This window comes from Venustampulla echinocandica (genome assembly GCF_003357145.1).
Source record: "Venustampulla echinocandica strain BP 5553 chromosome Unknown scaffold_8, whole genome shotgun sequence".
NCBI lineage: Eukaryota > Fungi > Ascomycota > Leotiomycetes > Helotiales > Pleuroascaceae > Venustampulla > Venustampulla echinocandica.
The window spans coordinates 198606-214585 of record NW_022474213.1 but is presented as its reverse complement, the minus strand read 5'-3'; the positions used below and the strand labels follow the sequence as shown (position 1 = coordinate 214585).

Genomic DNA, 15980 nt, shown 5'->3' with positions numbered 1-15980 from the left:
AGCCTATTTTATTCTTGGACACGTAGCAATACTAGGCGATGATACTCCAAGCACAGCAGCTAACCGTCTCCCACGTCGCCAACCTTCACTAAAGAGGTTATACCTCGTTTGGGGGTGCTCTTCGACTCTGGCTTCGAATCCAATACCACATATCAAGCGATATGAGCGGTCAAGAGCCTTGAATCTATCATATTCTTTGCTAGCGTCCTCTGGGTGCTTTCTCGGAGCGCTCCTTCGGACCATGCTCTACCAAAGCTATCTGGGAACTCTTCCTAAGAACGCTCACTTTTGTGAGCTATTGGCGATACCCTGGCAGTCTGATTGCCATGCAAATATAACATCTTAATACTTGATTCCTCCGCTCTGTCACCAGAAAATGCCGCTCCAGGAAACAGGTTGGCGCATTAAACAATTCGTTTCTCACCGAAAAGCACATAGCCACGGAGGGGCAAGCGATTATCCCAATGACCAGCGTTATACAGACGAGAAGAAGCTCATAGACGCGCCGGGACGATTGTCATGGTTGTTGCAACGCTCGTCTGAAATCTCCTCGCTGCAAGGACATGATAGTGCGGCCACAAGAAAAAATTGCGCATTACCTCCAGCAAACGAAAATACCTATTCATCGGCAAGTTCATTATGTAGTTGCGATTCCTGTGCCAGTCCAGGTCTAATTGAAGATTCTTTGTCAAAAGCTGAACCACAGCCAAACCCTTTGGGTGCTCTTTATCCTCCGCCATTATCTCCATCAATCACCAGCAACGCAAAATCATGGCGCTTTATTTTCGATGAGCCTTTGTCACCATCACAGGCATCCATAAAATTTCGCACAAATATTCCATCGCCAGACCCAGAGGCAAGTTTGTCCAGTTCGAACTTTCCTCAACTCCCGACGACACAACCTGCATACGAAGACAAAACGCCGACGCAAAGTATCATGAGCACAGAAGACCCGGAAATTGACTACTTGTCGGAGGAAATTGATCAATTGATTCGGGAGACGGACGAGGCTTTCAAGGCAGTCGGGACAGCGTTGGAAAACGCGAAAGCTGCCACTCAGGGCTGGTATGATACACCCGAAGCCACGGCGATCAAACGAAGCCCCATAATTGCCCGTTCACCCTTGAAGAAAACAGTGCCGAACAAACTTCCCCTCGTCAAAGGTATACCTAAAAAGTCGGTTTTGGCAACCAAGGCAAGCCGAAGGAAATCATTCAAGAGAAGGAGGACGAATATCCTCAGCCGAGCACTGAAAAGTGTCCCGCCGCCTCCATCTAAACCGTCATCACGATGGACTTTAACAGAAGTTACGACCAATATGGTGGATGCATTCAGTGGGAAGATGTTCAGGATGGAGGTCGACGAGATGCTAAGTCCGGGGAAAATGCAGCAACTGCGGGAAGGATTCGGCCATCAAAATGAGCGAAAAATATCACTGGACTCAGTATGCAGTGCTGACACGCTCAGCAATAGAATATCAACGGAGCCATTTCACCCCGAGAGTCTGTCTTCTCGCATCGTTGCTGCAAAATTTGTTGGCCCTCCGTTTCCCAGCCCTGTTCTTCCTCCACCAGCAATTCCTCGGAGGAAGCCAGTGCCGCCCCCAGGCAATAAAGGAACCACCGTAACAAAAGCAGAACTCGCAGCTGATATTGTTGCAAAGCATAGCCCTCGGGATCAAGGCATACTCTTCGATGACCTACAATTTCTCACGCCACCTCGAGACTACCATGTCAAAAGTAGCTCCAGCTCGGGGCTTCTTCCCAGTATCCCTGAATTCACACCCATATCCTTATCGCCCTTTCTAACTTTTAGCAAAAGATTAAGCCAGTCTCGAAACCAAAGCCATAGAGGGGACCCTAGATACGTGTTTATCCCCTCCACACCCTTCACACTTACCTCGGCCTGCTTCCGCCATGGCCCTATACGCTTCGAGCGCGAGCAGCTCATGGATATATATCATAGCAGAGCCTTAAATGAATATAAGGGAGCAGAGGAGGAGCAACTAGATTGGACGGCGTTTCAGATGGCAATTCTAGGGACGATGGAGGAAAATCGGACTGTGAATAATGAGCGGGAGCAGGATGAGAAGGAGTGTGAGGATATTTTCAGATGGTGGGCGGGATTTGGATTTGCGGGATGGGGCGCAATGGTTACAGGGAGTAAGGGTGTCCGCCAAAGGAAAATCAAGAAGGGGATAAGAAGGAGTACGAGGGATGTTGGCATGAAGGCCGATGAGGAGAACGACCACGAACAAAGTGACGACTCTGTCTCTAGTGACAGCTCGAGCGAAGGCACAGGCTATCCAACGATGAAGAAACGTCTTGAAATCAACGCTACGCCGCCTACAAGCAACAGCAACATCGCTACATATATAACAGACCCACAAGTCGTGAATACGCACTCAGGAACTCGACATTTATCGCGTAGTCCGATGCCAAATTTTATTACCACAAATAATCAAAAGGCGGAAGGAAGGAGTGCTACAGAAGCTATGCCCATGGGGTTCAATTTAGAACGTGATTTGGGGGATTTCTTAAATTGGGAGGTTAGCCATGTACAGCAGCCACGTTGGGGAGATTATGAGGAATAAATAAAGGGTGGGATATCATTGTGGAAATATGCTTAAATTCGTTTCTGAAAACTAAGGCGATTTCGCAGATGGCGCAGATCGATATGCTTTTATGGGCATTAAGATACGAAGTCGGGTATGGGGAAAAGCACTTCTATATATTGCACAGAACCAACAGAACAAATAAGTCACGGGCATATTAATCCGCAAAACATTGCAGTAGTGGCTCTGACAAATTTCGTGATAAAGTATATACAATACTACCAATTGCGGGCTGAGAGCTTAGATAGATAGCACGGATCCCGAGCCTCTGAATTCAACTCGTTGATGCAAACCCCGCTCAGTCTCCTTTCCACACTGGGGGGCCCGGAATGGGGTAGTCCTATATAAATAGTTAGCCCAGTACAAACTAAGGGCTTCCAAGATATTAAGATCAAAGAGAGTTCTACTTCGGTGAAGCCAAATATATAAATAACTTCATGGGAGTTCTTACCGTCCTGTTGTACCATTCAGGCGAATAGATATCAATATTAATCTCAGGTTCTAGAAGTTCAATCAGCATGCCCACCCATCTTTCGCCAATATGAATAAACTTACGATCCAAAGTCCACACCCCTGGCAAACTCGCGAGATACTCCTCTCCCGGCACCTTGGTCCCATTTCCACTGACTTTCAAATGCGCACACTCCGGATACCATTGTGGTTTATTCGCAATATGCAGTGCGATAATCTCATGCCGAATTAAATAATTCCCCGGCTTCAGATCCTTGGGAATGGTAACAGGCCAGACGCACTCTCCATCGCCTTCCCAATTCTGGAAATTCCTCTGCCACCACCAGCCTTCCACAACCCCCCCGGATAACAAGCCTTCTTGCCAGATCTTGAACCATTTCCCCGTCGAGGAGTCGAATTTCTCGCAGGGACCTTCGCAGTCGGCCATCCAAGTGATCATGGGGCCGACATTGTGCAGCCACCAGTAGTAGATTGCTGTTATGTTTTCGCCGGCTTGGATCGGGATGGAGGATACGGCAGGTGTGCCGGGCGTGTTGCAGCTAATGGAGTGGTTGCTTGGTTGAAATATTGGGTCGATAGAGGTCCATTTGCGGTTTATGAGCCAAGGCTGGCCATCTTGCTCTGCTTCTGGTTCGCTGGGGTTGTACCTGTGGAGAGGTGGCTTGCTGAGTATTGGACGCAGAGTTGGGATGCGAGACACTGAAGAAACGAGCGACTTACCCTCTGTACCATGTATCGCCAACCGTGTAGTTTGATACACCACCATGCCCAGCAACCGTGTGCAGTAGCCCTGCGGCGAGAAATAAAGATAATAAACTATGCATCCTATTTTTTGAGATAATACACCGATAATATCTGGTAAGTTGGCAAGTTTGGAAGAACGTGAAGAGCGCTTGAAGTCCTTGAAATTATTCCACCAGCAATTTCGTATTTGGAATAATCTCTAAGAAATGCCTCGATATCCGCGTGGCGGCTTTCAAAATTCCCAATTTGAGATCGTAGTTTATGATTTTAGGCCCTGAGTAGTCTTATCAAGAGATTTTCCATCAACCACACCAGGGCGGTTAGCATGGGCCGATGTCAGTTGGCATACGCAGCCCATCATATATCCTTTGTATCCATATGGGACCAGGTGGCAATGAGGGAAATGTCAAACAACCTGGCCTGGATAACTATATTCCCGTAAGATATTCTCGAATGTGGACGAATGCGGGGAAAACTACTTTGTGAGGTGGGTTGTAAACGACGATCCGGAGCATTTATTTGGTGATAGCAGAATCGGCTATATTGATAATGCTTGTCGGAGAAAAGCTTAACGTTCGCGGCTCTCCAATCCCAAATTAGGCTAAGGAATATAGAATGAATTCCAATCATTCTTTCATTTATTTGTTCTCCGCTGTCCCGGGGCATGTTTCATACCCCAGATGCTTGTTTCCTTGACTCTATGAGATACAAAAATGCCATCATATCGCGCATCCGCAACAAATAATATTTAGGAATAATTCACTTGTAAATCAATTGAATTGCAATTGTCAGATCTCTTGAACAATATGCATTTGTTTAATTTTTTCAATACACTGGTACTGCCATGTGTGGTATCAGCCGCTTCCTTGCAGCAAGTCAGTAATTATGGAGGTACCGCAGCGAAAGCTCAAATGTAAGTGGAAATGTAAATGACGTCTCAGTAAAATCTGACCTAACAGTGGAACTTAGGTGGGTTTACAAACCAGACAATGTGAAGCCAACTCCGGCGATGGTCGTGGTCATCCACTCCTGCCAGTCATCCGCCCAATCGTATTTCCAGAATTCTTTGATTCCATGGAAGAAGGGCTCTGATGGAGGAGGCTATATCACTGTTTGGCCTAGCAGCCCAAACAGTGGAACTTGTTGGGATGTCTCGAGCAAGAAATCGCTCGTGCGAGACGGTGGCGGCGACTCGAACGCCATTGCAAATATGATTACATATGCCATCAAGCAGTATAGTATAGATCCAGAAAGAGTTTATGTGACGGGTGGATCATCAGGTGGTGAGTATAGAGATACTTCTTTTGCAATCGATAATGAGCGGAGGGGGAGGAAAAATATACTTTGCTAACTACTCGTTAGCCATGATGAGCAACGTGTTGGCAGCTACATATCCCGACCTTATCAAAGCTGTCTCGCTATACTCAGGCGTAGCAGCTGGCTGTTTTGTCTCCAACAGTGGTGGGGTGGATCAGTGGAACAATGACTGCTCAGGAGGACGGTTCAGAAAGACTGTGGCGGAATGGACAAAAATTGCGGAGGACATGTACCCTGGCTACAATGGAACTCGACCAAAGATGCAGATCTGGCACGGTTCTGCCGATGGCACACTTGCGCCTCAGAACTATCAAGAGGAGATCAAACAGTGGACAGGCGTTTTTGGTGTCAGTCAAACTGCCACCAGCACCAAGGCAAACACCCCGCAGAATCAATATACGACGTCGGACTATGGACCAAATGTGCAGGGAATATATGCCACTGGCGTGGGACATTCGGTCCCCTCCCATCTCGAGGTATCGGAGGCTTGGTTTGGACTCCCATAAATGCTAGTTAAAATTCTGTGTGGAGACACAGAAGCAAAAGAGTAAAATCAACGGTTGTATATAAATATAGGACCACCAGCGAATGTTACATACCGAGCGCAAAAAGAAAGGATCTGGCTCGCTAGGCACTAGAAATTTCCTTGGATTCGTTGAGGAGAGTGCTTTTGACATTGTATGTCTGCTTGATTTCCCCAGTATGATAGTCCGTGAGGAACTCAACCTGGTCATTTCATGTTTGACCTATACTTGAGCCTCGTGGCACTCCGCCTCAAGCATCGATCACTCTGTTTGGGATGTTGAAAAGCATAGCTCTTCCTGGAATCCGATCTGGTTAGAAAACATATGTCTGTTGATGCCGAGACGTTATGGGGATTTATATACTGCCTTTATTGTGGAATGTTGGAAGTTTCGGACCGCTCCGCTTAACCTTATTTCCACTCCTGGAAGACGTCACAGGCTAGCTAAGGTAGCTTAAGCCTAATGAAACGCATAGCTATCTTCAACTCACCGAGCCCTACTATGTGCTAAAGCCAATGTCAAGGTCACACAGGTGCCAGGTGTTTGTTCACAATGACGTTATCTTCAAAATCGGAGTTGAACGCACGGAGAGTTCGAGTGCTCGAGCCCGGCGTGGGTGATCCTTGATTGCACGTCAGCTACCATGTCAACATCCCCAGCTATTTCCCCACGGCAATTGAGTGGTAGTTGCACCGTGCAACTCTGCTTCCGCAGCCATCTCGATTTTTAATTCGCCTTGGAATCAACTTCTCCAAGCTCCATGCAACTACAAGACACCATGCACAATCCAGGCTGAGTGGCAGAAGCCAGCACCAAACTCGACGTTTGAGACAGTTTATACTAGAAGAATCGAGAAATCCGCTCGACACAATGGTAGCAAAGGGAATACCATCGACGCGGTCGAGGTCGAGGTCCACCGACCACACAGAGCGCCTCGAGCCGCAATTGCTGCGCGCTGCCGAAAATGACGATGTCGAAAGGATACGAACCCTCATTGATGAATCCAGGACCAGAGGCCAACTGCAAGATCATCATATGCGGATTACGTTGATGCGAAGCTCAGAGAAGGGCAAGGCCGCGGTAACGCGCTATCTTTTATCACAAGGTGCGCCTGCCGGTGCGGCACCTGGAAGTCGACAATCTCCTCTCCTCCGAGCCGTCGAAAGAGACCATGCTGCTATTGTTCATCTGTTGCTTGAGCATGGGGCGAATCCAGAGACTGCCGACAAGAAGGGACGAACTGCGCTCATGACGGCGGCCTGGAAGAATCATTGGCATATCTTGAATTCGCTCATCCTAAAGGGCGCCAACGCCAATGCGAAGGACCTGCGCGGGAGAAATGTGCTTCATAATTTGGCTGCAGACAAAGTGATGGACTGGGGCGATTCCGTTATTGAACTCCTGTTGAACCAGCATATCCACATTGATGGCAAGGAGGGGCAAGATAATTTACATCGGACACCTCTCCACTGGGCTTGTGCCACAGGCAAGAAACGTTTAGTCGAACAGCTGCTCACCCGATCCAGGGGTGGTCCATCAGCAAATATCGCTGCAGTGGAAATACGGGAGAAGACAGGTCTACACATTGCAGCTGCGCATGACAGAGATGATATTGTTCAGTTGCTTCTTCAGTACGGTGCCAGTGTCCATGCAAGGAGCGATGGCGGTTGGACACCTCTCCATAATGCCTGCAAAATTGGCTCCCTGAATATTGTGCGCATCTTGATAGCTGCTGGTGCAGACATAAATGGGAAACTTCTCACCGGAATGTCTCCACTTCATCTCGCCGCCGAAGGAGGCCACATAAGTGTTGTTCAATGCCTGCTGGATTGCAAAGATATCAAAAGGGCTGCTCGGGACACCTTTGGAAGCACTCCCTTCCTTCGAGCCGCGCAGAATAAACGCAAAGATATCGTCAATCTTCTAGCCCCTTTTAATAATATTGGGACATTGTCGGAGGATGCCCTCGGAGCCTGCAACGGTTTCAACGCGACGATTGTCGACTTTGGAAATTTCCATAATGAAAATAGAGTACAACGGAAAACAGTTTTCGAATTACTCTACGCGCGCGATTCAGTCAATTCACGAAAACCTGCCATGAATATTCGTCCTACAGACAAGGCCGCAAATTTTCGATGGATCCACCTTCCTGCAAACAATATGGCCTGGGTGGAGGCTCTTTTGACTAAGTTATTCATCGAAGAAGGTGCAAGTGACATCGAAGGTTTCAAAGCGCTAGAAAGATCGTTTAGTCACCAACACCGAGGCCAGCGGAGTCATTCACACTTCATGAGACCGCTATGTCAAAGCACTCCTCGAGTTCCTAGACTTCCTGAAGCCGAGACATTCAATTCCGCAGAGGAGCAAGGACCTCCAATAATCATCGTTAATGGAGGTCCGGATTCAAATGCCACTCCTCCTCCCCGGACTCCTGTCCGGGCCTCTACCTCGTCTCCAGGGGACGATCTTTCGGAGTGGTTAAGAAAGTCATCGCCACATGGTGGAAAAGACCACGCCAAGGGAAGCCAGAAGGAGAAGCCAAAGAAGGGCCATGGAAAGGGCAACAAGTCTCCTAAGATTGGGATTGAAACGCCGACTCCTAAGGAGCAGCGCAAGGCGAACTACCTACACCAAAACAAGCATTCCCACTCCACAAGTTCTCTAGGCCGAAAGGATAACTTACATATATCTAAGGGTAGCTTCTATACGTTTATGCCGTATCTGCATTTTGAAACAAACGAGCGGTGCCAACAAATGCAAGCGGCAATCAAACGCGCCGAAACGCTTAAATCCCCATTTTATCCTTCGCTCACCAAATCTACAACATATGACGAGATGCTTATCCGTGCACATCTTGCGAGCTCCACAGTTTCCCTGCATGTGCGGCGCACTCTTGATCAATCATTTTACCACAATATCGATACTCACTACCGTGACCAAGATCAAGTAGTCTATCGCTACCAGCTGAAAGAAAAAGCCCCCGAAGAATCTTGTGATCCTAAAATCGTTATGGTGGACCAACTTTGGATGTGGGTACTTGGGAAGGACCTCGTCGTAACCTGTTTCCCACAACGGTGGCAGCAACCCAAGAATGACCCTCTGAATGTCCTTGACAGTATTATAGAGGACATTAATGACAAAACTCGCGAACCGGTCGGGTCGGTATACGATCTGGCCATGATTGTTACAAGTCGTTGTACAGGAGTATTCGATCGGCATCGTATGGGCGGCGAAGACTACCAATTCCTTGACATGTTTGAATCTAGCATTGGCGACGCAACCGATAGGGAAACAGTTCTATTTAAAGAATTTAATACTGCTTCTGCGCAGGCTTCCCGCTGGCTAGCTCATCATCGACGGCTAAATCAGCCATCTCGAGTCATGCAATATAATTCTTCTGACTTCGATAATTCTCATAATGCGGAACGAGAGATGCAGGAAGATGGTTTCAATTTCGAGGACTTCATGCGCGGGCCTGTATTTGTCGACAAATTACTCGAGATTTACAACGAAACTGCACTGTTGGCTGAGACGAAAGATATCAGAGATGAGTTGAATATGATAAAGAAGGTCTTTGAGGATCAGCAACTAGTTCTCCCAACACTCGAAACCGCTATCTGCGACATTTATAAGGATGAACAACGATCACAGCAGGAGGTCAAAAAGCGATTTGCGGATCAGATGAAGACTGTCGGCACGCATGTCAAGGATATTGACCGCATGGATAAACAAGCAGAACGCATTTATTACTCAGTCACCGACATGCTAGATCTGAAACAAAAGCACGCCAACGCTTTCGAAGCTCGCTTTGCGCGCGACCAGGCTACTAGCACCGCGAGGCAGAGTCAAACTATTATGGTCTTTACGATTGTCACGATTATCTTCTTGCCAGTGAGCTTCATCGCAAGTTTCTTCACGGTCCCGATCAGAGAATTCCCAAAAGGCGACAACGGCCCGAGTCTGCCACTATCATATGTGAGCAAGTATATGTTCGGGATCGGGCTTGCTATTTCGATTCCTATGGTATTTATCGCATTCTATCTTGAAGATATTGGAATATTTATCAAAAACTCGAAGAATTTCATGAAGCAACGAAAACGGGCAAAGAATGAGCGGAATAATATTTATTCGGAGAGTGGAGGCAATGCAAGTGCTCTTGAAGTGTTCAAAATCGAGCAAATGCTTAGTGGGGCTCGTAGTGCGAGGAAGAGTGTTGAGACCGAATGGATACGTGATCGCCTTTCCGTTTCCGCGAGGGTGCCGACTCCCAGGTCTGCGGGAAGGCCGGAAAATGTTAGTACGGGGTTCCGGATGAGGATGAGCCATGACGTTGAAAGGGGCGTCTAAAACTTATTGTAAAACGGCTTTTGATGTTGGATATTTGAATTATATATACCACTCTGCGTAGCGTTACGGCCGATCTGTTTAAAATATAAAAGAAGTCGATTTATAATACTCTTCTGTTTGTGGGGTTAATCTTTCCAAATGCAATTTACAAGAAACATGATATAAGTTAAACCGGCGTGAAGTGTCTTGGTTAAACAAATTAGCACCTAAAACGGGGCTTGCAATAGATCCCATGTAACAGCTAAAAGCTTGAGAGAGTACTAGTTATTCCTAAATTATCACTTATATTATTTAAGACAATGTAACCCCTGTAAAAGGTAACGCCATCTTAATCCAGGAAAGATATGCAAATTTGGAATAGCTTGTCACTGCCTTTGTTAAATATATTTTCTTATTTGCTTTGTTAATAATATCTGAGGTTTTATTCGGCTATCGAAGAATTGTGCACTAGAGTAGAAAAAGGCTAGATGGGAATATAAGAGACTTTGATATGTAGACACTTTTCAGATTCAATTGTAATATATATATATATACATGAGAATTAAACTACAGAGGAAGGGTGCCAAAGAAGGAAGGTCCTTTGTTAGACAGATGGCTGGCAATGGAGGTAAATAAGCTTATACTCCAGGTGAGTCTCCTTCCTTCTGGCCACGCGATACATATTTATAATTTATTATGCTTTTCTTACGAGCTGTGCGCTAGGTAAACTTCCAAAGATCTGTACTTTTGATAACGACTATATATATGCCATTAAAAATTACCTAATGGAAACTATATCTTCAAATTCCAGGAAGTGGGAAACCTGGTAAGTTGGGCCAATTTCCAAGATGCGCAGGATCGCCGCCGATGCGGACGAACTGTCCAACTGACGGCGTAGGACCGTTCAAGACAAACATCATGTACCATCCGGGTGGGCAAGCATGAGCATTCGGAGGAGAAGTGACTGTGCAGGAAGTGCCGGAGCAAGAAACTGCTGGGAACATGGTCCGTTGGCCCATGGAATTACCGTGCGTGGAGCTGACGGATCCCAAGAGCGAGACCTTGATATTTGCAACTGAGGATGTGAAGGTTACTGCTTGTCCGTACGTCCAATCCTTATTCGTGATCGTGAACGTTGGGCGAGCGAGGCCAGAGAGTAGATATGGCGGAGTAAAGACTTCGACCCGGTATTCTTCTGGGAAATTATCTGCTGGGCTGGGGAATTGTCCAGAGGGATCGGATCCGGAAACCATGACGCGGCCGTCGAGGAGGACGATAGCTTCTGAGTGATACATTCGGGCAACGGTTGTGTTGGCCATGACACTCATTCGCTGGTTGACTGGTTTCTTGGGGTCGTAGAGGATGGCGTTGTAGTTGGGAGCCCCAGCTAAACCAAAACCTGCTACTCCGTGTTGGCCGCCGCCGAGTATCAAGTAGGTGCCATCGGGCAACCCGGCCATGCAGGGCATAACTCGTCTGGAAGGCTAATAGGGGTTTATTAGTAAATAGAAAAAAATTATGGAATTGTGCTCCTCACCATTCTTTCAATTGCCCAGACAGGATTTGCTGCCTCTGGTTGTGTGCTAACACAGTTGTCAATTGCATAGCCGCCTCCACTTGTAGATCCACCACAGACTAATATTCCAAGGGGATCCGTAAATGGCGCATACTGAGGCAAGCTGACAGTCGCACCCTGCAATTGATATGTCCTTCCGCCGGTTGGGTCGTTCACGGCTCCGGGCATATTGGGTATAGTCTTGACGGTGTTGAAGTTAACCTCATCAAGTATTCGCACTTCATTGTAATAAACAATCAGGATGCCGGACGGAACAACGGTTATCCAAGGATACAAGTTGAAAGGTGCTGTGCGGTCCAGGAAGTCGAGATATTTCGTGGTGTTGGAGAATCCGCTCGATGTCGAAGCGTCAGGGACACCGGTTGGCGGAAGAATCTCGAGAGTGGGCTGTTCTGCTGCATTTTGGCCAATCTCGCCTCCAACTATAAGAATGGATCCATTTGCCATTACCATCGCAGATGGGTACCATCGTGGTACTTGGAGTTGCAGATGAACTTTGTCCTCCACCCACTGATTGACACCCTTGACTCCTGGGGATCCGTCAGGCAGGTATAGTCTTACACCAAAGTTTGACTCGCCAGCCCATCCTCCGACATTTATTTGCCTTCCAGCTTTATCGGGCATTGTTACACCCCCAGAGCAGAATACGTCGGATTGTGGTTGTGTCATCTGCCTCCAAGCGGCCGAAAAGTTGTCGATTTGAGTCAAGTCCAGTTCATATGCACCAGTACCATTAGGCGCACCCGTTCCGGCTTTCTCAAGGAACGTTATTTTGCCAGTAATTGCCTGAGAAGTGATGAGTGGCACAATGACACCCCCAATCAAGAGGGAATACTTGCCTGCCGCATTGCCTGTGGGGAAATCCCAGGAGTATAAGGGCTGAGTTCCAGTGAAGGTATAGTATGTGAGTCTATTTCCGGAACCACAAAGATATTGCGGTGCGCCTGAACATGCAGCATCGCATTGTGTGTCAGGGACAATGGCAGGGGGCGTCTTATAGGTAAAGTGGTCCGGGTCAGTGGGATTTGTAGATACCGCCGGCATGGAGGCGACCAAGATGTTTTGAACATCGCCACAGACTAAATTGATATAAGAAGGGAGTTGGAAGCCGGAGGGAAATCACTTACAGCATTGAGAACCATACTCGAGCCCAGCAGCGTTGTATCCGAACTTTTGACATTGGGTAATACAAGCCGTTGCGCTGTTCTGGTTGTTATCCCATAGTTTGTATGGGAATGTTGGAATATTGACTTGGACGCTTTCAGCCGATACGACATTGTCCTGAAGGCATCCTGCATAGGTCCAACCGGTGGGCAAACCTGTCTTCTGGGGTCCGGGAGCTTCAAATACCTGAGGAGTTCCAATGGAATAAATGGACAGCCGATTTCCAGCACCACAATTTTCACTTGGGTCACCCGGGCAAGGCACATTGCAGTCGGATTGTGCTGTAGCGGGGGCGCCACCGTTGTATATGAAGTTATCACAAAAGCACTGACTGCCATACTCAGCCCCTGCGATGGTGTAACCAAGTCCGGCGCACTTTTGGACACAGCTTTGGAGGGTATTCGTAGTGCTGTCTGGTTGTTGATGGTTCAGGATGCGGCCGTTTTTGCCATCAACCCAGCATCCTTGAGAGCTCCATCCAGTAGGAAATCCAGTTGCAATTGGAGTCACACTTGTCGAAGGGGGTGTGGTACTTGTAGGTGGCGGGCCGCCAGTACTATTAAGCGCGTAGACTGTTAGTCGCCCACCAGCTCCGCAGAACTCATTCGAATTCCCAGAGCATAGCATGCTGCAGTCACCGGCAGGAGCAGCAACAGATCCAGTATTGAATGAGTTTCCACAATAGCCTTTAATTGGGAGGTAAGCTCTTGAAATAGAGGGGTATATGGGGAGCCCATACATTCACTGGCATACTCCATGCCGAAGTAAGTATATCCCGAGCAAAAGGTTGCACATGCCTCAGCGGTCATAGTGTTTGAAGCAGTCGTAGTTCCAGACAATGCCCTCTGAGTTGTAGCCTCAGTTTGGCAACCGTAATAATTGTAAGAACCAATTGTTGGTTTATTTCCAGGAGGAGCAACAGTGACACCACTCCAGAATACATTCAACCGGTTGGGCCCACCGCAGGACTCAGTAGCATTGCCAGCGCAAGCCATGTTGCAGTCAGTTGCTGGTGCTGCCGCAGCGCCAGTAGCAAGGTTATTACCACAATCTAAAAATGTTTTAGTAGGGAATATTATATCTTGATCAATAACGGCAACACTTACAGCATTCATCAGAGTATTCAGTCCCTGCATATGCAAAATTATTTGTAATGCAGTAGTTGATGCAAGATTCATCAGTCACGGTAGGCCCTGCAAAGCTCCCGCCCGACAAGGTCCGGCCTGGGACGTCCCTAAACAGCTTAGCTACGCATTTTTAAACATTGTTTTCTCCTTGGACTAACGTGTAGCAGCCCTGAGAGGTCCATGATCCGGGAAGTGTCGACGGGGTCACAAGACGCTTTTCAATGATAGCAGAATGGGCAGTGGGAAGCTATGTCTCTTAGTTTTAGGTCTAATTGACAGTTTGGACGACATACGGAGAATAATAGAAGACATGCCCCGAGAGACTTCCACTGTTGGGACATGTTGGCAGTGAACGACAGAAAAGTCCAGGCGATTGGACTGTAAGAGAATACTAGGAATTGGCAATTATGTGCTAGTCTGTCATTGACACCCTGAACGAGCGGAGGAATGTCACGACCAGTTTGCTGATAAGGGGAGATCTTGAGAAGGGAGCCATCGTTATATCTTTACCTCCATAAAAGGGGTGCAAGGGTGGAAGAGGGCCTGTCCAGGATGCTGCATATCACTAAGGCTGAGGTAGACTGGGGCAGATACACATTGGGATGGCGCCAAGCGCCTGAGTTCGTATTCGAAGGTAGCGGCCAACACAGACCTGATTAACAGGATGTGATGAAGAGGGGAAATTTGAGCTGCAGCACCATTGCACAATTGGATCGATATTTAGAGTGAGATCTAGAGAATGTCACATCACTGGCGTGATCTGGGTAACAGGACCTGAGTACCGGAGAGTGAGTTAAACCATACCTTCCGCTAAGTGGCGTGGGGCGATGAATCTTGTTTCATGATATTGGCCCTGGAGGCGTTGACGGAACGGTGTGTTTTCAAAGAGCTTGAAAGCTTGACTGGACGCCTCAAAGGCGGGAGTCTGGTGGCTCTAAATGTGCCGTGTCTCACGGCCCAAGCAGTCAGCAGCTAAAATGAAGTTTCCGAAGCACTACTTGAACAATGCCTGAGCCAGCGCATAAGTGCACGCCACCAATATTTGCTGTAAGTATTGTCTATATCACTGCTGGGATACTATCTAGGCGACATAGGTCGGAACAGAATATAATTTGCGTGGCAGATGCAGGTGCGATGTATTGTCAGGCAACTATTACATCGTACGACGTAATGAACCCTTATTCCGGAGCACTTTGCACCATTCTGTGTGATTGTGCTACCACCAAGGCAACTTTTGGGAGTCCAGGACCTGGGCCGCTGGGAGTTTGGCGAGGACGGGGTTGACGAAGAACCCTACCAACGATCAACCTTCCCTGGAAGATGCTTTTCCCAACGGGCCACGATTGCAGCTGAACGTGATATTGGCCGGTCTGCAACCAGGGGACAGAAGCCGGAGGATCAGTGCGTTGTGTTCCGTAAACATGCGTACATGTACATGTACTTCGTACATACCTATGTAAGGTACCTTACGTATTGGTAGTCGTTCACAACGGCTGGGCGCCAACAAAGCGCAATAAGGGGAAATTGCCATACCCGCTGCGAGGGCTTGCGCATTAAGCCATGAGATTGCCAGGCGTCAAGACGCGCAGTCCAGCCCAGAGCATATTGTTTGGATGATACTGGTATGTATGTGTAGATTTCCCACCTCAACTGGGTCAATTCCGTCGTCTTGATCGATGGTGGTGATGGGGCCTTGGCCGGAACCCCCTAAGTAGCTGCTAGCGACAATTATAACAACTCGAGGCCGAGATCATGTGTGGGCTTTGAGACAGTTCCCGCCAGCCCACGATGTGGAGTGGACCTGCCGATCATCTTCGTAATAGGACGTTGTTGATGCTCTAGTCTGTATGAAAAATAGTGCGAAGATATCCTGGTATCAAATACGAGTCTGATCACGTGCCCAAACTGCTGGTATTGACACGTGACATCCCTCCTCTCCGCACTCTCCCGGGCCGGCCCAGGCGGCCCGGGATTTTGGATTCAAAATCTATGTTTGAGATACTACGGAGTAGATACTCAGAAATAGTAGGCTCCATCAAATCCGGGTCTTGGGGATAAATATCCTCCGAAAGTTGGGGAATTGGTGGGCTTTTGGTTGGAGCTTCGACGTACTCCAT

General features: G+C 47.8%; 5 protein-coding genes across 5 annotated transcripts; 3 read left to right on the top strand and 2 right to left on the bottom strand.

Moving 5' to 3' along the window:
* Nucleotides 1-376: 376 nt before the first annotated feature.
* Nucleotides 377-2593, top strand: BP5553_08433 (uncharacterized protein; the record flags this gene model as incomplete). Its single annotated transcript, XM_032017056.1, has 1 exon — nt 377-2593. The coding sequence occupies one exon, from the start codon at nt 377-379 to the stop codon at nt 2591-2593; it is 2217 nt and encodes a 738-aa protein (XP_031866487.1).
* A 319-nt stretch (nt 2594-2912) lies between these two features.
* Nucleotides 2913-3909, bottom strand: BP5553_08432 (putative glycoside hydrolase family 61 protein; the record flags this gene model as incomplete). Its single annotated transcript, XM_032017055.1, has 4 exons — nt 2913-2954; nt 3066-3115; nt 3170-3732; nt 3806-3909. The coding sequence occupies 4 exons, from the start codon at nt 3907-3909 to the stop codon at nt 2913-2915; spliced, it is 759 nt and encodes a 252-aa protein (XP_031866486.1).
* Nucleotides 3910-4635: 726 nt separating this feature from the next.
* BP5553_08431 (uncharacterized protein) lies at nt 4636-5652 on the top strand (the record flags this gene model as incomplete). Its single annotated transcript, XM_032017054.1, has 3 exons — nt 4636-4742; nt 4799-5112; nt 5192-5652. The coding sequence occupies 3 exons, from the start codon at nt 4636-4638 to the stop codon at nt 5650-5652; spliced, it is 882 nt and encodes a 293-aa protein (XP_031866485.1).
* An 888-nt stretch (nt 5653-6540) lies between these two features.
* On the top strand, nt 6541-10017 carry BP5553_08430 (Ankyrin repeat-containing protein; the record flags this gene model as incomplete). Its single annotated transcript, XM_032017053.1, has 1 exon — nt 6541-10017. The coding sequence occupies one exon, from the start codon at nt 6541-6543 to the stop codon at nt 10015-10017; it is 3477 nt and encodes a 1158-aa protein (XP_031866484.1).
* A 779-nt stretch (nt 10018-10796) lies between these two features.
* Nucleotides 10797-14204, bottom strand: BP5553_08429 (uncharacterized protein; the record flags this gene model as incomplete). Its single annotated transcript, XM_032017052.1, has 7 exons — nt 10797-11480; nt 11534-12651; nt 12700-13422; nt 13476-13787; nt 13843-13970; nt 14022-14110; nt 14157-14204. 7 exons carry the CDS (start codon nt 14202-14204, stop codon nt 10797-10799), a joined length of 3102 nt encoding a protein of 1033 aa, XP_031866483.1.
* Between the last annotated feature and the right edge of the window lie 1776 nt (nt 14205-15980).